This window comes from Sciurus carolinensis, chromosome 12, assembly GCF_902686445.1.
Source record: "Sciurus carolinensis chromosome 12, mSciCar1.2, whole genome shotgun sequence".
Lineage (NCBI taxonomy): Eukaryota > Metazoa > Chordata > Mammalia > Rodentia > Sciuridae > Sciurus > Sciurus carolinensis.
The window spans coordinates 51,951,899-51,975,130 of NC_062224.1; the positions used below are offsets into that span (position 1 = coordinate 51,951,899).

At 37.9% G+C, this 23,232-nt stretch overlaps 1 protein-coding gene across 1 annotated transcript; it reads left to right on the forward strand.

Annotated features, from left to right (window-relative positions):
- The first annotated feature begins 11,274 nt into the window (after window positions 1–11,274).
- Window positions 11,275–16,265, forward strand: LOC124961311 (cTAGE family member 6-like). Its single transcript, XM_047519937.1, is given in 7 exon segments — window positions 11,275–12,247; window positions 12,250–12,306; window positions 12,309–12,431; window positions 12,434–12,799; window positions 12,920–13,084; window positions 14,812–14,960; window positions 16,101–16,265. Coding segments are annotated over 7 exon segments (1,998 nt in total).
- Window positions 16,266–23,232: the final 6,967 nt, after the last annotated feature.

Sequence of the window (23,232 nt, forward strand, 5' to 3'; positions counted from 1 at the left end):
TGTTGGGATTGTACTGCACCTGATTTTTAATTTCTAGCTTAGTATCAAGCAGTTGGCATTCAGATACAGTTCTGAAATTACCAGAACCATTCAGAGACCACACTGAGCCTCTCCTAAAGGTCATCATTACTAATGTTAAACAGAAACTGGGTGTGTACCTGTTGCAGGAATGGATCTGTCAAGAATGGAGTTCACTGAACAGAGGCAACCCCCCCAAGTGCCAAACAGGAGGATATTTTGACTCTTGAGAATTGATTTTAGTGATGCACAAGACTCCCCAAATGGTGTGGGTTGCCACCTACATTATATAGGAATCAAATGATTCCTGCAGTAACTGAGTTGTAAGCAGCAGTAGTGACATGATTGGAGAGACCCAAGTTTAAATTTTCCTGTTTGCAGTCTATCTTCATTTTCTCATAAAACCCCTACTTTTTTTTCATGTATTTATTTATTATTTAAGGCCCTAATTTTATCACATAAGTGAGGATACAAATACTTGAAGGGGTTCCGAGATATGTGGTAGTGAGCTCAATGTGTGCTCATTGTTGTTGTTGCTACTGCTTTTTTGTCTGAGGACAATATGAGGACAACTGGTGGAGCAGGGGCTTGCTGTCACAATCCTGCCCTTCAGGAGTGGTGGTGGGCTGTGGGCGGGGTGGAAGACTTTGAAGCAGGGGGAGGAGGTATGACTGTTGGACCAGCAGGAAACTTCAGGGCCTTCACAACAGACAGTATGTTGATGGTTGGATCAGGTCTGTGCTGTGAAAAAGGCAACTTAGGGCATGAATAAGAGGTTGGAAAGAGGGGAACAAGGGGATCTTCTTCCACAACTGAGATACAATGAGGGTCAGGAAGAAGTAGATATGAAGAAGACTCTAGAACAGGAATGGACAGAAGGCAGATGGGGAAGAGCAGAATCAGGAATTGTTGGGGGGAAAAGAATGAATTACCACCAACTGGTTCTTGGGCTGACTGGTGAGTGAATTATTTTTTAAATTTTTATTTATTTATTTTTGACATCTGGGATTGGACTCAGGGACACTTAACCACTGAACCATATTCACAGCTTTTTTAAATATTTTATTTAGAGACAGGGTCTCACTGAGTTGTTGCATATTTTCCATTTAAGTAACCCCAAGGTTGTATTTGTTTTGGAAATGAAGAAGTAGTTTTCTAATGTGGAAATTTTGTCTTACCACTGGGCAGAGTGTTTTTTGATTCTGAGAAAGTAGATTAAAATAATGTTAAATCTCTAAATTTTTGATTTGTTACTTGTCACTTCAATAATTTTCCATTCTGAAAAATAGAGCTAAGTGGAGGTGATCTTTGGGAATTATGTTGGTCACAAGGGACACATGCAATTCAAGAGGAAGAGGAGTGGGAATAAAAACTGCAACCTTGGAAGCAGGCTGTGGACTGCAGTGCAGCCACCAGAGGACATCACTGGCCCTTGGTACCCTGATGGGGAGAAGTTTCAGGAGCCTTGATGTGGATATGGGGTTGCCACAGTGTTCTTCCCAACCAAGATTCTAGGCCTCTCCATTGAGATTTATGGGAACAGCCCTAGCGAGGCTGGTCAGGTTTTTCATCCTTACTTTGCACTGACACAAGTAAGTGGATGATTCATGGGCACTCTGAAGAGCTATTAATGAAACCCTGGTCAAATATCTTAGTGATATAGTATTGTGGTTGTCCCTTGTGAAGCCTGAAGGGCTGTTAGCCAAGCAAAGTCAACTGCAACTCGTCTTCATGTTTGATGGGTCAGGGTGATATTCCTGCCCTCCTTACTTGGATTTCTGAAAATAATGTAGATTTTAACTAAAGCATTCTAAAATGTCTATGTGGATTTGGACCTCTACCTGGAGAGTAGTTTTGTGGACTTCAGGATATGCAGAATGCATTTTTGAAAGCATAATATAGATGTTTTTCTTCCTACTTCTCACCGGCTGTAAGGTTGAAATAGGATTTTTAGGATGTTTGGGTAAGTTGATGTGCAGTAAGTGCCCATTCTCATTCTCACTAGAAATAAAGATAAAAATGCCCCATTACTAAGAACAAAAGAAAGACCCTCTGCTATTGTGTATACTTGCCATTGCTTTTCCTAAGTCAGCTGACACCAGGGTCAGTTGCCTTGCAAGCCTCAGGGATCCTTAGTGACCTTAGGATTTACTTTGGTGACATTTGTCTCTTTGTTTCCTCAAATTAAACTCTGTAATAAAGGAAGTGAATTTGATCAATTTATGAAGTCAAGAATGATTATTAGACAGTGGTTTTATTAGAGGAAGGGACATTATATTTTCATTCTGGAATTATATTTTTATAAAAGAGTAGATGATTTGACCTGAAAGTGAAGGTGGATGTTTCCAGTTTTTTGTTTATGGGGGGAGGGCAGATACTGGGGATTGAACCCACAGGTGCTTTACCACAGAACCACTCCCCATTTTCTATTTTAAATTTTGAGACAGGTTCTCCCTAAGTTAGTTAGGGCCTTGCTAAGTTGCTGAGTCTGGCCTTGACATTGAAATCCTTCTGTCTCAAGCCTCCCCAGCTGCTGGGATTATAGGTGTGATCCACCAAGCTTGACTTAGCTAATTCTTAACCTGTGGGTGTCTGGTTAGTCACTAAGCAGCTCTCTGCTGGAGGACATGACTTGCCCTTCCATAGTCGCTTGGGTTCTGCATTCTCAGGGCCTCTAGTGCTTTTCCTGCTATTATCTTGCCTGTCCCAGCAAATATTTCTCAAACTGTGCTCTGTGGGATCCCATATCAGTTCTCTATAAAATCCATGGTCAGAAAATTCTGGAATGGGTGATGAGATGGTTCTGCTACATTATGAATGTACTTTATGCTTCCAAATTTTACACTAAAATAGTTAAAATGCTAATTTTAAGTATATTTTACAGTAACAAATAAAACAAAAGTCTGGGAAACTTCCTATTACACTTACCTCCTGGAGAACTTACAATGCATTTTAGTAGATTAAAAGAATCTGGGAAACCTTAACTTTTCTTGACTCAGTGTTCTCAATGCTATTAATAGACTCAACAAATGCACAGCTACCTAATAATGTCCAGCTAATTCATCTCTGGGACACAGGTCAAGATCACTTGCTTAACGTGCCTCTCTTGTGTTAAATGGCATGGATGGTGTCACTTTTGTATTCCTGAACTGGAGGTAAGAACAAGCTTTCAGTTAAATGGATGTTGAATGAAATACTTGGGTCACTGTGATAACATGTAGGATACACTTGGGTGAAATTGGGAGATGCCAAGGTTGCAGTTCTACCAGGTAGCTGGTGACCTTTGACCAGCCACTTAACTCATTTTGATTTCTTCATCTGTTAAGTGGAAGTAAAAGCCTATGGAAGTTATTGTGGAGACTTAGTTGATGGGTTTTTGGTAGGTCATAGAAGGTACCAGATTAAGTGGTGGTTTCTTTCTCTTCGCATAGAGAGTTAGCCTAAAATAGTTAGAGATGAAGTGAGCTGGGCATTTAGGAAGAGACGATGTCCAGCCTTGGGCATCAGGGAAGGTTTTGTGGTCATGTAAGGGAAGGAGTTGAGAGAATTTGGACATGGAGAGGTAAAGTTTAAAGGATGGATATTGAAGAGCAAGAAAGCAAGAACAAGAACAGTCAGATGAAGGCAACACACATTTACTTTTTTGTTGTTGTTTGTTTATTGTTTGTTTTTTGATACTGGGGATTAAAGGCCCAGGTGATCTACCAATGGAGCTCTATACCTAGCTTTTTTATAATTTTTATATTGAGACAGGGTCTCCCTAAGTTACTGAGGCTGACCTTGAACTTGCAGTCCTCCTGTGTCAGCCTCCCAAATCACTGGGATTACAGGTGTGTGTACCCACACCCTGGTGAGTACATGCACTCGTAAGAAGAATAACATGCTCATTTCTATATTTTATCCTTTTCATCTGCTCTTTCTCCCTGACTTCTGAGGTAAAATTGACAGTTTTATTTTTATTTTTTCCATTAGACATGTATCTGTAAAGATTAGACTAGCATCTTGGGAGGCCCAGGTAGGAGGATCGCAAGTTCAAGACGAGCCTGAACAACTTAGCAAGAGTCTGTCTCAAAGTTTTCTGTTTTTTTTTTTCTTTTTGGTTGTTGTTTGTTTTTGTTTTGTTTAAAAACAAAGGGCTAGGGTTGAGACCCAGTGTTTAAGCACCCCTGGGTCCCCAGTTAAAAAAAAAATAGACTATTTTGTCTTATTTTTCTTTTTCTCTCCTGTTTCCTTCTCCTATTAAGAATTTAACTTACCTTTTCAATCTTCAGTTTTGGCATTTTGATGGTGTTTCATGTGTTCTGTTCAGGATGTCTGATTTTGTTTTGATAAACAGTGATAGGCTGTGCACTTCTTTAGGGTAAGAGTCTCAATCAAGATCCATGTCCTGGACTCTCGGCATCATGCTCAGCATGGTAGTCACTTGTGACTGCAAATGCCTGAATGGGTTCAGAGAGAACTGGGTTGTTCCATGTGTCAGGGCCAGAGACTTGTGACTTTTTAGAAGTGTGTGGAGGCCACCTGTGCAATCTCTCCTCAGGCCTGGCAGGTGATCTGGAGGGATCAGCAGGGTCATACTTCACCATGTAACCAGCACTCCAGGCTGTCCACCGTGATAGAAAGTCTGAGAAATGGTAGGTGTAGAAGCAAGAGCCAGCCATAAGTGACCGTCCTTGGACCAGGATGAAGTGCAGTCTGGGGGATAGCATCTGAAGGAGAAGAGGTAACCAGGTGGACAGGAGTATCTGATAAACATGTGTCCACACAGCCTCCTTATCTTAGACTGGTAAGACATAACAATTATGTATTTATGGTGCTTGCTATTAATTCATTAATCATTTATGTACAGAGCAGTGTGCTGGGAATCAGGATACAGAGCTGATGGTAGGTTGGTGCTTTGGGAAATTTTCAGTTTACAGGGAAAGAAAACACCAGTCTGGGCTGTCTTTTAAGGGCCACACCAATCACACCCTCATGAAGGCAACCCCAGTGAAAATACTGCTGTGAAATTTTTTGCGTAGTCAGAAACTTTAAATTTTGTTCATCTTACATTATTTAATAATTGTTCTCGTTTGGAGTATTAGTCTTATTTTTTCTTTCAGTTTGAATGCTTGAGGTCAGGGACCATGCCTTGTTAATGGAATGATCAGTGAATGACTATTACTCATGGAATCATGCTGGGCAGTCCCTGGAGTTTCTCACCATCGGTACTGGGCTGCATAGAGGGATCTTCAGAGTGATACTAACGAGACTGAAGAAGTGTGCCTTATACCTCAGAAAGTAGTGCAGTTTGCGAAACAAGTTTATGTGTTTCTATTAATTTCACTAGGACCTGGAGCCATGTATATTAATAATATTTCAGAAACAAAGATTGCTTGGTTTTTAGACCAAATGTTTTTCAATGTTGCCAATTTGGTTCAGCACTTTTATTATGGTCTTCATTTGCGTTTTCTTCTTTATCTCTTTATCATTGCTTTAAAATTCTGAAAGCCTACTGGTCACAACACCAAGTAATGCTCTTTTCTACTTGATTATCTGGATCTTGTGATCCTAAAAAAAGTCCCTTCTTTCTTTCCTTTCCTCTTCTCCCTTCCCTCTTCCTTTTCTGTTTTGACTTGTAACCCATGTCTTGTTTATCCCTGTTTTTAGTTGAAGAGACATTTGCCAGTATAGCACCAAGAGTCTAAACGCATATTCATCCTGTTTTCCCTTGAGTCTTTGAGCTTACTGTGTCTGATGGCATTCCATGGTTCTTAGCAGCTCTTCTGGGAGTGTGAGATTGTACATTACAAGGAGGTTGGTTTAACTTAGATCCCACTCCAGTCAATGGTGAAAAACAACCAAGAAGCCAGTAACTGATTCTGAAAATTTATAAAATAATTATTCTGTGAACTTATTCTAAATCATTGTCATTTGCATTTTATTGTTATTTGTAAATAGAGAAACATCAGTTTCATAGCATACTCTCATCCCCTATGCTATCCCCATTATAGGGTTTTGTTTATTTACTACTACTTCCATTTGTTTACTTTCCAGGCATTTAATAAATCATAACATTTAAATTTGGTTAAATCAAAACTAAATGCTGTGTTAGATGGCATGTGAAATGATGAGATTCCAATATTTACAGATTAGGAATTATTTGTTTGAACGGTGACCTAAGCATGAGAATATTGTGGATAAAAAGAACCATGTGAGCATTTAGAAAATCACATGGAAACAGATTAAGTTGTGAATGTCTTGTGTATTTGTTTATGACTCCTGACTTCCTGCAAACAATGAGATGAATTTGTGGCACTCTCTTCTAATGATTATTCCAAAGATTTCAGTTACATTTTAGGATTTTGTTTTTACCTTATACACCATATAAGACACCCTTATCTTCCCTTTAGAAAATTTTTGAAAAGAGAAACACCGCATAGTTGATAATGAATTTAAATACAACAAGGTATTTTGCTGTTATATCAAATAAGAGTTTTTTCAGTTCATTGGTCAACATGATAGTTTGTTAGCATCTTTTCATGTAAATATTCTTATGAATATTTCAAATTGAGAAATTATCAGTGAATCCCTTGCAGACAGTGGTGGTTTTACAACTTTGAGTATTTTTTTACATTCGTCCTTTCATCATAGATAGAAGCAGATATACTTGTTCGTGGTGTTCTTTGTATTATAAACAATGATCAGGTCCTAGTGACGAATGAAAACACTGGACCACTACCCAAAAGAAGCTAACATCTGGACCTAAGTGTGTAAAACAATAAAGTAAGACAAACTAGTAAAGCAACTAACCTGGTACAGATAGGTTGGTCTATTGGTTTCCAAACCCACTTCTTTTCCTCTATAAGATGACAAACTGTTTCTATCCAAAAGATGCCAGCTGGATGGTGTGAGAGGTCAGTCAGGTGAAGCTGTGGTTCTGAGTGTAGGAGAAACATTAGTCGCTACAACTGATATATTTGTCAGCTTTCCATAATTAAAATAAAATATCTGAGGTAATCAAGTTATAATGAGAAAAGGTTTATTTTGGCTTACTAATTGGGAAGTTTCAGTGTATGATCAATTAACTCTGTTGCTTTGGGTAAGTGGTGAAGCAGCACATTATGGCAGGAGCATGTGGTGGATCAAAACTGCTTACCTCATTACCAGGAAGCAAAAAGAGAAAATCTTCAATTTTTTGTGGGTTTTAGAGAAAAATAATTTCTGTAACCAAATCCAAGTATCATCTCATAGATCTTAGATCTGGTAAGTATCCTACAGCTTGGAGTTTGTAGGATTTCACACAGTTGGTAGAGAATAAGTGCTAATGACGGAATTCCAGTGTTTTTTCTTGCAAAGTAATCTGCAATTCTATATATTTTTTCCTGTATAGGAAAATCGTAGCTCTGCTACAATTACTTATGAATAATTTTACATGACTTATGTTAGTAAGACTATTATAAATCAGCATTTAAAGGAATAATGTTTCATCAACATTAAAATCTTGAACTCTTTCTTCTTCCCACATTAGGGATTTTTCTGCTTGTCTAAAAAGTACTAACTTTTTTTTTAGAGTTTGTCATTTATGGTGAGCTGGTAGTTTCCACCTCTAGAACAGAAAAACAGAATTATTCTTAGAAAAACTCTGCTAGTCAAACAAATCACCCTGATCACTACTGAAGGAGAAAAGGAGCTTGCTATATTAATATATAAGTGTACATATATTTGTGCATGTTTTCAGATCAGTGCATAAATGAGAGAATTGATAATGAAAAATATAGAGAATCTATTTAGATTATATTTGGTGTAATGGATGTTGAGAATGGGTACATCAACTCACTACCTAACAGAAGTTCTTGTTTTTTCTGTTGGGAAAAATAATGACTATTTAAAAAAATTTTTTTAAAGGTTTGATTTTAAAAGAGGGTATTGGCTGGTTAAGGAACATCAAGCTTCTGCAATCTGGTCACATGTGGAGTGCTGTTAAGTCACCTTCTAGTTACTGAAAATTGGGTTTTACCAATAATGGCATAATTTTTCTGTACAATGCATTTTGATACATCATACATAAATGGAGTATAACTTCTCATTCTTCTGATTGTACAAGATATAGAATCATACTGGTTGTGTACTCATACTTTCCTGCTTGTGCATTGATCAGCCCTCCAGGTGTTTGTCTGTCTGTGGCTTCCAGGAAGGCTGCCGTTCCCTAGCCCCCAGTCTTCTCATCCCCAAGGAGATTTTGAGCTTTGAGATTCAGGTTCATGATAAAATAGCATTTTATTGCTGTCTGAATAAAGCAAAGTTAAATGATGAAGACTCTTAAAATTAGTATTCACCAACAAACTTTGAAGTGAGATTAATTGAGATAGTCCAGCATTAAGTATTTTTAGAGTGTAGAAAAATAGCTGTTGGACATCTTATTCCTTTTATTTGTGTTCACAATATTAACACTCTTCTTGTGCATCCCTAGCCCACAGGATTGTTTAAGAATGAATGAGATAATGCATGTGAAAACACTTTTGTAAGCAGTCAAAATAACATCTCTCAGCCTCTTTGTGTTTAGGATGTAACTGTTGCTGAATTGTAATACCCAAAGTTGCATTTTATCTCTATATGGAATGTACATGCACAGGAAAATCTTAACTAGTGAGTTTATTAAGAATCATTCCATACATATGTGATTTAGAAAAATAAAACTGCCTTCGTCTAGATGAGATTAATATAGTTTTCCCCATCACTTTTCTAGAATAGTGTCTGAACACATATAACAAATATCTTTTTCAGTAACAACAAAACTTCACTCATTTTTTTTTTATGCTCATTTAAGCAGTTGCTTTTATGGAAAATCTTTCCCTAGAGACCAGAAAAAGAGCAAAGAAGACTTTAACGTAAAACAATAGAACATTAAATAGAGAAAAGCTTGGAGTTGCTTGCTGTGCTCTTATCATCTGATAATTTCTTTTTAGGCTTTTCAATATGTGTTCAGAACTTTATTGTTACTCTAAATATGAACTGGAGTCAATGTATGTGGAATACTTGGCAGGATAAGGAGAGTGAACATTTTGCCCATTCTGGAAAGGCAGACTGGAGTATTGATAAAATGGTGATGATATGATCCTGATGGGAAGAAAACATGATAGAAAGCCTTAGGGGGGGCAACCAACATAATACATCATCTGGAAGCGACTTTCCTTCAGTTTCTGAATTTGACAGAATTCTTCATCTGGTATAGACAATTTGGGGTGTGGCCTGTGGGGGGCACTATTTTCATTGGGAATAGCTGTGGGGACCCTAGATCAGACTAACATTAGGTTACTGTCCTTGTCGTTTGGCATAAAGATTATCTTCATGAAAAAAATATATATATATAAATATATTAAGTATCTTTAGAGAGTAGAAAAGTAGCTGTTGGACATCTTATTCTTTTTCTTCTTTTGTTTTTACAATATTAACTCTATCCTCTTGTGCATCCCTAGCCCACAGGATTGTTGTAAGAATGAATGAGATAATGTATGTGAAAATACATTTGTAAGCTGTAAAAATAACATCTCTAAGTCTGTGTTTAGGATGTAACTTGTGCTGAATTATAATACCCAAAGTTGTATTTTATCTCTATATGGAAGGTACATGCGTTGGAAAAGGTCAATTTATATATATATACTTATGTATATATATATTTTTTTTTTCCTACCAAGGATTGAACCCAGGAACACTTAACTACTAAGCTACATCCCCAGCCCCTTTTTTTATTTTTTATTTTGAGACAGTGTCTCACTAAGTTTCTCAGGGCCTCGGTTTGTTGAGGTTGGCCTTGAACTTGTGAACCTCCTACCTCAGTCTCCTTAGTGGCTGGGATAACAGGTATGTGATACTATGCCCAGCTGATAATTTGATTCTGATACACATGTATACATTGTGAAATATCCACCACAATAAAACTAATTAACATATCCATTACCTCACGAATGTAATTACATTCCTTAAAAAGTTCCTAAACTTTCATATCATACAGAACAGGATAAGTGTTTTAGTTTACACTGATCAATCCCTGGCCATAGAAGTATAAATAATAATTGGTGTCATCATACATGGCATGGCATAATGCCTTTGCATTTGTCATGTATTTAGAGATATTTAGAAAACCAACAACTACTAGTGAATGTTTTCCTTCAAATATTAGATCTGGTCATCAACAATTCCAGCCTAACTAGGAATAAAAAAATGTATTTGGATGTCTTTTATTTACACGAAGCAATGAACTACTTATCTGAACAACATAAATCACCTTCAGCAGCTAAAACCATTTAAGTGTCATACCTTAAACTTCTCTTGCTATATATTCATAACCACCAAGTTACTTAGACATTTCTAAGTCCTATGAGAAGTCAAAAGAAAAGAACATCTGAAAAAATATTTTGAAATCTCTTAAATCGTAGTCTAGAAAAACTGACATGAAAAACAACTCATTTTAAGCTCCTTCTTTTTAAAAATATTAGATATGCTGTACTTTAAAAAAAATAACTTGTCATAACTAATTTGTGCCCATGTTAGAAACTCTTCTAAAGTTACTTTTCAAATAGTCTAACAGGAAAATTTTTCTATAGAAGTAATTCAAATTACATCCATAGAAAGTTTCAACAGGGTTGGGGATGAGGCTCAGTGGTAGAGATATTACCTAGCATGCACAAGGCCTTTGAGTTTAACCCCCAAAACTGCAAGAAAATGACAGGGATGGAAGGGAAAGGGAGGGAAGGGAGAAGAAAAAAGGAAGGAAAGGTGAGGGGACAGAAAGGATTGAGTCATTAAAACAAAAGGGCGTGTGGTACAAATATAAATATATGGCATTAAAGCTCTTACAAAAAGGTTTACTAAGCTTTAGAATTTTACTTGTATCAACTGGATGATGTTTTGACTGCACAGAGTAAGCAGCACTTAATAAGCGTTGTGGCGGCCTGGCCACAACCAGAGGAGTGGGTGGCAAGCAGGCTCCAGTGGGTCTAGATTAAACCTGTGCTGCTTGGGGTGTGGGCGGGACATAGCAGAGTGGGGTGGGAGAAGAATGTCACCAAGGGCAGTGAGGTCACAAAGCCGGTGGGCAGGATATAGCAGATGGGGAGTGGCTGGTTTCCCTAGATCCCCACCCACCTCAGGCATTCTGTTCCTAGTGATAGGCTTGGTCGCATGGTGTAGGTTTGGGCTCCCACCCAAAGTCTGGTGTCTGCAACCTGTTTTCCTGGCTGGGCAGGATGTAGTTGCCAAAGTAGTTTTGGCGCGATGGAGGGACCAAGGGCCACCCCTCAGTCTTACTGGGACCTGGGTCTGGAAAAAATATTCAGGGTTGTGCCAGCATTGCCTGAAGATGGAAGACCAGGCCCTAATCCTAATACCTTTCGTCCTGAGCTGGTAATATGTGCAGCTATTGGATATTTTACTGTTCTCTTGTTTTTGTGGAGAAGTGTTCAGTCTCTTAGAAGCAGGCTTTATGTGAAAAGAGAAAAAAAGCTTGCTCTAAAACTTTCTGAACTAATTGAAGAAAAATGTAAACTACTTGATAAAGTTAGTCTTCTTCAAAAAGAGCATGAAGGCTTACAGTTATCTTTAAAGGATGCCAATTGTGAGAAGGCATCAAAAGAAGTGCAACATTTGGAGATAATACATGAAATGCTGAATAGTTCCAAATCTAAACTTGAGGATAAAATACTCTTTCTAGAAAAAGAGCTAAGAGAAGAGAAATCTAAACATTCTGAACAGGATGAATTGATGGCAGATATAGCAAAATGGGTAAAGTCCCTAAGAGAGGAATCAAAATCCCTCAAACCACAAGTAGCTGAAGCTAAAACAACCTTCAGAATTCTTCAAATGAATGAAGAAGGACTTATGGCAGCAATAAAAGAGGCTTTGAATGAAAATTCCAAACTGCAGGAAAGTCAGAAACACCTTTTACAAGAAGCTGAAGAATGGAAGGAAAAAGTGAGTGACCTTAATAAACAGAAAATAAAAACTGAAGACTCTAAAGTACAGGCAGAACAAGTTCTGTGTGATAAAGAGAATCACATTAAGTCTCTGACCGAATGCTTGCTTCAGATGAAAGATCAGGCTCCTGTGTGTGAAAAAGACCTAACAGATGATGGTAACTTAGAGCTGAAGATGAAGAGTGAATCAGAAATTGGTGCTCACTTAGGTAATCAGCTAAAAGTAGCTTCGAAGGAACTGGTTTATGCTGCTGAGTTAAATGCCTCTTTAAAAACTTAGAAGGAGAAATAAACCAAATTTATACTTTATTATCTGAAGTAGATGAAACAAAGAAGGTCTTATAGAATGTATTAAAAATCTTCAGACTGAACAAGAAAATTTGCGGTCAGACAATACACAGTTTGAAAATGAGAATCAGAAACTTCGGCAGAAACTTAAAGTAATGATTGAACTGTATGAAGAAATGAAATGAAACTCCACCAGAAATTAATAGTAGAGGAAAAGTGCCCTTTAGAGGAAGAGGAGAGACTTTGCAAAGTGGATAAAAGGATCAGCCTTGCAGCTAAACAGCTGGAGACCTATAGAAAGCAAGCCAAAGATTTTGAGGAAGAATTGGAAAGAAGCATCCATTTTTATGAGAGGCAGATTATTTTCTATGAGAATAAAGCTTGTGATGATGAGTTGGCAGCTTCGACTATTGAAAGAAACCATGAGTATTTAAGGAAATTAAATGCTCACAACAGACAAAAATGAACTGAAATGGAGTTTAAATTTAAGTTTCTAGAAGAAGATCCTTATGCACTTGATGTTTCAAATACAGCTTTTGGTAGAGAGCGTCCCTTATATGGTCCCTTACCATTGGTTCAACCTTCATGTGAAATGAGAGTTTTTCCTTTGGAAAAGAAGGGTCCACTCAGATTATCACCTTTATATCCAGGGGAAGGAGGAGGAGGCTCAGGAGGCCCAGAGGACCCTCTGGACCATCAGATTAGCATTGAAAGAAGAGAATCAAGCTATGATTCGGTAACTGATCCTTATAGAGCACCTGCTGACGCTGGGCCCCTGTCATCGCCACAGGAACCGGAAGGCAAGAGGATGATCCCTCCACCAGGTCAACCATATTCTGATCCACCTTCTCTTCTGCAAAGGCAAGATGGATATTATTATTATTCTAAGTATGGTAGACCATCAGAACCAGGAGAACCATCTCTAATCCAATGCAAAATGTGTTCACTGAGGCATTTTCCTCCTCATCCTCCACCCAGAGCTGAATTTTTCCCCCTACTCCAGATTCTGAAAGGAGAAGTGAGTTCACTTCAGGGTTGATTCCACCTTCAAATGAGCCTGCTATTGAACCACAACATGAATCCAGAACCACAACATGAATCCTGCCAATATTTTTTATCTCTCTTCAAGATATGACTTATCTCTTATTTTAGTTTAAGTAACTGCTTTTAGTTATTATATATTTGCTCCAACTGAAGCTTAATTAAATTAGAATTCTGAGGATAATGTTGTATAAATAAAGATGATTTCAATATGAATCTTATGAGCAAATTATTTCCATTTTATTTTATAGTATAACTTTTAATTTGATTAATCCTCTATTACTTAAACAACACTGGGAGTTTTAGATACATAATCTTGAGGTTGGGGATATTTTAAACTCCAAAGACTTTGCTTTATGCCAAGAAATATTTTTGCTATGATTGTAGCAAATGTGAAAATACCTTTATGCTTTATGAGATATTTTAATTGCTTTAAAGTCTTGTTTGGCATTGGTGATACTAATAAAATCAGTTTTACCATTATAAAAAGAATAACTAGAGCATAATTAAGAGTAAATAAGAAAACATGACTGAACATATCATTTAACAGGAGATTTCAAAAACAAAAATAATTTTCAGTTCTCAGAAAATTTTTAGGAATTGGAAACCACAATTGAAGCTCACTCTAACCCCATTTTCCCTTCTATCTTCTTTATTTTGTGCCCATTTTCATAAAATTAAGATTGGCATTCTGCTGTGGTTCACTGATAATGGGGAGTGACCTAGTCTTTTGCTTTCAGGGAGACTTTAGCTATAGATATATATATATATATATATATATATATATATATATATATATACACACAATGTTTTAATTTTTAAAGAGTTTTTAAGATGTTACTTGAAATAAAACTTCAAAGCATTTCCATAAGTTTTGAGGTATGAACTGATAAAACCAAGGTGAGAGGGAATTAAGTACAATTCAGCAAAACCAGGTATAATATCCATGCACATGAATCCATAAGTAAGAGAGAAAAGAAACTTAAAAATCCAAGATCACACATTGCAGTGTTATGGGGTGCAACTTAAGAACAGACCGATCACCACTGAGGAGTCCAAATTTTAGGGTCAGTATTAAGCCAGCCTGCTGACTGTTTCACAATGCCCCAAAAAATGGCTATTGGGAGAACAGCCCCCACCACTGGGTTGTAGGGGTTCTTATACCAAGAATCACATCAATCATAAGTGTCTGTTGCTATGATTTGAAATTACAAACTAACATCATGAGATCATCAACAGAGGGGAAAGTGGGTCAAAATGACCCTTACCTAGGTACAAACTGAAAAAAGGTTACTAATATCTCCACAATTACTGTTTACATGGTACATTAGTTAAGAGCAATAGAGATCAAAACTAGCAATTTTTATTACATTTTGTATTGCTAAACATGTCACACTAAGTAACTGAGGATAGGTACAAGAGGGCAGGGTGTTCCCATGGGAGAAGCTTATTTCCTGCATAACATGGAGTCTCAGAGCAAAGTGGAGTCTGTTTAGTCATTTCCCTTAAGAGTCTGGCTTCTTAAAGGTGGGTTGCTTCTTGGAGGTGCAGAGTGCGGCGTGGGGCATGGGTCCTGCAACCTGCAACCTAGAGGTGCGTGCTAGAAGTGCGTACTATGAGAGGTGCTTCTTAGCGGTGCATCCTGCCATCTCCTCCCAGGTGAAGAGAATGTCTTATATACCTAAGGCAGCCAATCAGCTTAGGATTAAGTAGGATGGTTGGAGTATGCGCCACGGTACCAATTAAGAATGAAGAACATCTGTTGACCACTAGCTCAGAAGAGACATTAACTAATCAGGCAAAAGTAGATCACGCTGTGTTAACACTAATTATGCGCCACCTCTTGGCCCAATGCTAGCCGCCATCTTAGGGCTACTTAAACATGTCTCTGCAGATATCTAGGCATATAGGAATCTGCTCCTCATCATGTGATCACATTAAAAACATTTTCCTAAAATGTGTAGTTGGTGGGAACTGTCCATATAATTAATAACCACAATAGCATGAATGGTAGGGGCAGCAGTGACATGGACCAAATAGTTCTAAAAGAGTATAAATACAGTTCATTAAAAAAAAAAGAAAATGTGATAGGAAGGTTAAAAAAAGTTTAGAATGCTTAAAACTTGATTTGAGAGAACATAGATATAGCAACTGAAGGTTATCAATAAGGTGAAAAAAGAAAAAGTGGAGGAAGGAACAAAGAAACTTAGTTGTTAATGGGAAAAGGAAGAAGAGAGAAAGAAATGAGAAACAAGCAAACAAAATAAAACAAAACAAAAATGTCATAACCCTCAAACAAGGCAAGGAAAAAAAACTGCATTAAAAATGATAAGAATGAGAAACAAAAAATATGTTTGTGTGTGATATACACACACACACACAACACATACACAGACTATGAATCAATCAGCACAGCAGGAATACCAAGAAAAAAAGAAGGGAAAAAAATTTCATAATATAAAATGAAAGAATCGTATCTATTAAGTTAGTTAAAACTGTCCACGAAAGATGGTTACTTAACAATAGACTGCCATTTATGATGGACTCATTTTGCCTAGCATTAAATCATACAAACACAATTGTACAATGAGTATTTTTATGATATTCTTCCCTTCCCCTTTGAAAATGGCACTCAGGATTTAAAATCACTTGAATTATTTGAAGAACATTTTATTTCCTGTGCAATTATCTATCTTCCAGTCCTTTAAATAAGCCATCTCAATTTTCTTTATGATTAACAGACAACACTGTGAGCCAGACTTACTTCCTTAAGTCAGGTCAGCATATTCTTTATGACAGCGGGTGGTATTTGATGGGGACTCTTCCTTCCAGGAAATAATAAGACTGGTGCTGGAGTGCATGAACCAACTGCACGTCTACAGCAGTGCCACGTACTTGTCTGACGTGACACCACTGGGCAAGAAGCCAATGAGTTTTGAAAACCATCCTGAATTCTCTGTATGAGTTGCTGGGTAAGGACCTTGGAATTCCCAACACAGTGGAATTAGTATGTTTAACAGGCTAACAGCAGTTTTATAACATGTTTCTGATCAGGACTAAATCTTTACTAATTTACTAATAACTAATGGTGTTAATCTAAATCTGTCTGAGTGAGGAAAGTAGCTGGAGTAGCAGATGGGCTTGGGTAAAGGGAGAGGCTGTCCACGCTGTGGTTTGTGAGGTGAGAGGTCTCTTTGTGGATGTGGATTAAATATTTCCATTTTGTTCTAAAGTCAGTGTCTCAAGTCCCCCTCTTTTCACAGTCCCATCAAGGCAGGAATCTGCTCTAATCTCCTGTGGTCTTTGATGGGATCAACTTTTCTCAGTTTTAAAGTGTGCTCAATCTAAGTTAACTGATGCTTGGGGTGGTTTCTGCCATGTTCCTGTTGGACCATTATAAAAAATATTATTATGGGCCTGAAGTATTGCAGTAGCTTCTACTTAGCTCTTACTCAGAACTGGAGGGTCCTCAGATTTTACCCTGTTTGCAAGTGAGTAAGCAGCGGTCTGGGTAGTGGGCCTTCATCTGTACTGTAGCACTTACCACATTTCTTCCTTCATTGTATGGTCCTGGTTTTGAAGGCAAGAAGAGCTCCTTTCTGGTTTTTGCAGCTCTGTCATCTAACTTAGCATCTGGCACAGAGAGGATATCCCGTACATGTGCATTGATGAAATGACTGGATTCTGATGGAATAGGAAGGTGTACCAGAGCATAGAAAAGAAACAAGGCATTTTTACTATGAAGAATGTAGAGCACTCAGAATATTTGAAACTTCTTTGTAATGTCTTTGACCTTTGTTAAACTTTATAAAGTCACAATACTACTTAGCAAATAAAACTCTTGTGCCTCTTAGACATAGGAGGTAACATATGGCTAGAATTTCTGTGAACAAAATCAAGGACACTGAAGCTTTATAGGAGTCTGGATTCATTATTTTACCCACAGCATCATTAGGATGAGAATTTTTTTCTGAGTGCAGAAGTTATAGCACTGAATTTCTGAATGAGGGACAGACTGGACTGGGTAATTTTTTTTAAACAGCACCATGTAACTTGACCTGGTGTGACACCAGATGAATTCCTCAAAGGGGGTGGTTTGTGCAGAGGTATGTCATCTGTGGGTCATGTTCAGAGAGAAGGTTGTTGTGGGTAAACTGAAGTAATATGCATCTTACCTTTTCCTGTCACATAGTCCCACAGTCTCTGTTGGTCCCTTCAGCAGGTCCTATGCTCCTGTGTCCATGAGCAATGAACTTGAGCAGAAGGAATTATGATGATTTTCATGTGGTCATAGAAAAGTCCATTCAGCAAAGTCCACACTTCAGCCTTATCCTTCTGAGCTACTTATCCCTCCAGTCTGTACCCCCCAAAACTCAACAGACTTACTTGGGATTTATTATCATTTTAGAACCTATAGAAGTAGTGTTAATGTACTCTACCAAGTGCTGGGGCTAGTGTGTCAGCCCAACTCCTCACTGTGACTAGTTTTGTGGTTTGCTTTTCTGGAACATGGCTAGAGATGTGATTTTAAAATGGCTCAGTCAAATAGAAAGAGCGGGAACAGCCGCAGTTGGAATGGTGTTTCTGTTAGGGTGTGTTCAGTCTGCAGCAACTGAGTACCCTAACCCTATTTGCCTTTAGCCACACAGGGTGCTTATGGGCTCATGTGACTGCCATTCTGCCTCCTGCAGTGCCAGCTCCCTTTTATGGCCTCTGCTGTCTTTTGTTAGTTCCTGGAGCTGTGTGCTTCCCCTGATGTGGGAGGGGGAAGTGGAAGAAGGCTGCTTCAAGTAGCTGTCTTTTGAGAAAGAGCATGCAAGTTTCCAAACCACCTGATAAACTACTGTTCATATTTCATTAGCCAGAAAGTGCCTGACCTTGAAACCAGTCATTCTGGCAGGGGAGGAAATTTTCCCACTACTGGCTTGATCTGGCCAGGGACCCATTCCTGAAACTGCACTCAAACCCCTAGCTGTCCAGGTCCACTACTAGTGACATGGTAGCAGGTTAGTGTCCCATTTCCTGATCTGCAAAATGGAGGGAGTAAAAGTATATTCTTTTAGGGTAGTTGTGCTGATTCCTTGACTTAATGTAAGGCACTTGGAAACATACTAGGCCAGGTAGCCAGTGACACCTGTATTCATAACAAATTATATAAAGTGGCCATAGTGATTCCCCTTGTCATCAGGTGCTTTAAATTTGATAAAGTTGTCAAATGCTTCACATCACATTATTTTGCTCTTCTAACCATTATGCCCATTTCTTTGGATACTTATGTCATTATTTTTTCCCTGTTGATGATAATATTTCCTTCTCCAAATTCTACTTTTATTTTTTTCATTATTTTCTTTCAAAATAAAGTTTTAAATAAGCAAATTTCAAATACAACTAGTGAATACAACAATGTAAGTTCTGGATTACATTGTAGACATTGGATCATGAGTCTGGTTGTTCCATATGAGGAAGTATAGCTTTCTGTATAGTTGTCTCCAGTCTGAAACTTTTACATTCTGTAATCGTACCCCTTCCCTGAAGACACCATCTCCATTTCACAATTATGTACCCGACATACTCTAAATACAGTCATCTCACCACAGTCATAGGATCTGCCTCTGTGGATTCAACTAGACATGGACTGAAACATTCAGAAGCTTAGCATCTGTGCCAAACCCTGAATGAGACAGCAGGTCAACTATCTATATGATATTCTCCTTGTGTTGTGCATAATAAGTAATCTGGCAAAGATTTCAATTCTGAGGGAGGACATTTGTAGATAATATGCAAAAGTGATGCCATTTTACACAGGGGGCTTCAACATCTGAGGGTTTTTGTTCCTGTCATTTTGTCCACACTGGATATGGAGGGAGGGAGCTGTGTTTGAGACCTGAGTGATGTGTAGATCCGTAAGGTCTCTGCATGCTCTCTCTGCCTTCTTCCTTCTCTCCTTCAATCTTAATTTCAGACTGCAGAGAGCCTCATACTCTTCCCCACTAAAGTCCATGGCCTCTGATGCCTGTCTGCTTACCTCTGAGTCTGGCATCTAGAGCACCCCAGCCCCACATCTGGCCTTTTCCCTGCCTGTCCTCCCTTGCTCACTATTAGGCTGCTCTGCCTATATCTTTCTTGCAATCCAGAATTGCACCTTCAGAATATCTGGTTTTATTCTGTATCAAAGAAACCTGAACATTTATTAAAAATGTTTATTCCCTTAACTGTTTACATCTCATTTGATTAAGAAAGGATTTGATGTTACTATTATTTAATCTTGATATAGTTAGAATTCCCTGAAACTTACTTAAGGGATGATAATACTATAAGAACCATGTATGTCTCTAAGAACACAGTGATTTCAGGCACACAAATATTTTTTACTTTTAAAGTAATTGTTTTATGGAACAAGAGATTAATTTGAAGTGTACTTCCCCCAAGATGAAAATGCTGCAGTATGTGAATACATTTGCCTTTACATTTGCACATTGCTACTCTCTGCAGTTTTGGTTAATTGCCCATCCCACTCCTGGTTCTTCCAGGTAATTCAGAATGTTCATGTATTTAAATACCTCACCTCAAGAAAGCTTCCTTTTCCCTTCTGTCCACTTTCTTAAGCATCATAATTCCTTGCGTGGTTTCTTGGTGGGACATCTTTATGTAACAGAGGCTGTCATGCTGGGGACACATGAACTTGGGAACTCAAGAATCTTGGTATTGCTAGAAGCTCTTTTTCTATCTGGATTTCTATAACAGAAGGCCATAATATATGTGTCTTATAATCACAAATGTTTGATTCTCTTCATTCTGGAGCTTGGGAAGTCCAAGTTCAAAACTCCAGCACTACCTGTCTTGTTAGGTGGCACATTTTCACTGTGTCCTCCTATGGCAAAAGGGGAGAGGATGACTATTAAAGGGCCTTAGTTGCGTTGCTGAAGTCCCTGCTCTTAAGACCTAATCCTCTCTCAAAGCCCCCACCTCCCAAAGCTGGGGGCGTAGGATTTCAGCATATAAATCTTGCATTGGGGAACCCAGACTTTGAGACTATAATATAATCTTTTTTTTATTTTTAATTTTTTTATTAAAATCTTTTTTACTTTTACAGTCTGCATTTTGATTCACTGTACACAAATGGGGTACAACTTTTCATTTCTATGGTTGTATACAATGTGGATTCACACTAGTCATGTAATCATACATATACATAGGGTAATACTCTGTTTCATTCTACTATCTATCTGTCTTCCACCCCCTCCCACCCCATTTTTCTTTACACCTTCCAAAGTCCCTTCATTCTTCTCTTTCCTCCACTACCCACCCTTGTTTTATATTGTCATTCACTTATCAGAGAAAACACTACAATAGAATCTTAATCCATTCATCTAAGATGAATTGAATGCCTGCCATGGGAGAGGCCCTGACCCAGGTGTTGAAGGACAGTGGTGGCCAGGGTATGGTGCCTGTTCTTGTAGAGCTCATGGTGGCATGAGAGGTACTGGTAGCAAGGATAACAGAGCCAGCCACAGTGCTATGTGGTTGTGTTGCAGTGCCTGTCATGGAGCTATGGTGACCACACATTCCTTTCTCACTGGTTGTTGCCATCACACCAGATGAACTTGTGATATGTCATTCAGAGTAGAGGGATGAGTTTGGAGGCCAGCCAGTAGAATGCCCATTTATCATCATTGGCCAGCTAGTATCCATCCTTTACTTCACTGTTATTTTCCTTATTCTTCTAGCTGTCAGCTTACTTGAAAACAAGCTCCTTAAATGAAGAGCCCTAATAATGTGAATATTACCTTGATCTTGTAAACCAAAAGAGAAGTCTTAAATTTACCTAACTTCTTAGAGAAAAATTCAGGGAAGAAACAAATTCTACCTTCAGCTCCCAAAGCTGATATTACTACCTTAAACTATTCCCTGCACTAACACTTGAACAGTTCCTCCAATTTGACTTCTGTCACTAGTAATTACTTTACTGTTTACAAAATTACCTCTATGTATAGTGTGCATTAATGCTTGCTCCCATACAATAATGTATATCCATAAAAACTTTTAATAAGTACCTAGTACATTCTATGTTTAATCAACATTAAATCCCATCCCTGTGCTTATAAGCAAGCACATCCATCTCACATAGTACACATAAAATATCATATTAATTATTCCACATAGCTAATTCTTTGAGGATATGGATATTCTTCACTGACACAAATTCTAGTATTGCACAGCACATCCAATTTACTGGCGGCACATATCCCATTTCGGTCATAGTTGTTTCACGGTCCAAATGGATTGTCCCTTCCAACAGAGGTCTCTTAGTCTACCATCCTCCATGAAACCATCAGCCAGCCCATTACGTGTCCCTCTTCTTGCTCTGATCCCATGAAACTCGGGGTTAGCTAATCTGAAATGTTATCTGGCATGTGGTTCCTACCTCAGGGGCATAACTTGTAACTCACTCTCAAGTTCCCCTTAAATAAGGCATCACAATGGATTAGTGTCATATTTGAAGGTGATCCAACATAATTAAGTCTCATGCCTTTAGTGGTTTTTATTTTTTAGGTATGCTTCCACTCACCACTGGCTGTCAGCCTTGACGCAATCAATTCAATTGTAGCTGGACTTATTATAATGTCAGTATTCTCATCTAGCATATTAACCATAGGGTGTTAATATAGTTATGCTTGATGGACAGAAAAAAATACAGAATTTCATGAGAACCCCTCACATTACCTACACAATGTTTGGCCCCTTATCCTTATCCCTGGATAGTGTTGTTCTTATGTGATCTAAAATTTATTAACTTTTATCCCAGTATGTCCATACTAATATATTAAAATTTAATCTTCTTTTATACTAAAGTCCCACTAATGAACACAAGCAACTAGAAATCTTTCTATACCCTTACTAATTAACATAATACTTTATATTACCCACCCTATATAAGATGTGTCTTATTTCAAGTCAATACACAGTTATATAAGTTTATAATCAGTTGATGTAGCCTAAACACTGACAATGTTTAGATGATTAAAATTAACATATAAATTAAAGTTAGACTGTTATACTACAACAGGACTGGTAAATTTTGTGGCCACCACCACGGTCATATAATGAAACCTAGTTAACACAATGTGATGTAAATTGTGATTAAGATAATCATCAAATAAGACTGAGTTCTAAGCTGTAGAAAGCCTTAGTCATAATAAAAATAACATAAGAAAGTCGTCTTAGAACACCTGAATTCACTATAGCTAAGTCCCAAACTGTGATTAGATACCTCACTATGCTTAGCCCTAAACATAAATATTCAATTAACAAGACTGTCTGTCTGCCAGAGATATCTACTAGCAACTGCTTAAAACTCAAAAGACTTGGTGATGCCTTACATTCCTCTAGAGGATCCTGTTCTGTAATTGATAAACCTTACCACCTTTTGCAATATCAATCTATATACCGCCATCTTCAGCAAATCCTAACAAGGCCTTTGAGCAAGCTCAAGAATTATACATAAAAATATTAGGCCAAGGTGTAGCCTATAAGGTGAAAAGAAATGGGCTCCATTTTCTGTTTTCTAGAACAGTATTCACGATAGCTTTTATGAAATCTCAAAGCCTAAGGTGAATTTAGTAGTAAGCTAAGAATAGAGAGCTTAGTTGAGTTGGGTGTCTCTCCATCAATATGGGTTTATGTATTGATAAAATTTGCTTATTCACATTTTTTTTCTTACAGTTTTTTGGTAGGGTTCTCTTTCTCTTTTTTTTTTTTTTTTTTTTTTTGAGTTGGGGGGTTGATGCCAGAGCTTGGCCACTGCGAGGCAAGTGCTTTGACCCTGAGCTATATCCCAGCGCATTTGCTCATGTGTTGATTAAGCTTGGGATTATTTTCAGCTTAGGGCTGCTGTGCATAAATCTATAAGTACTGAAAAAAGAAAAGGAAC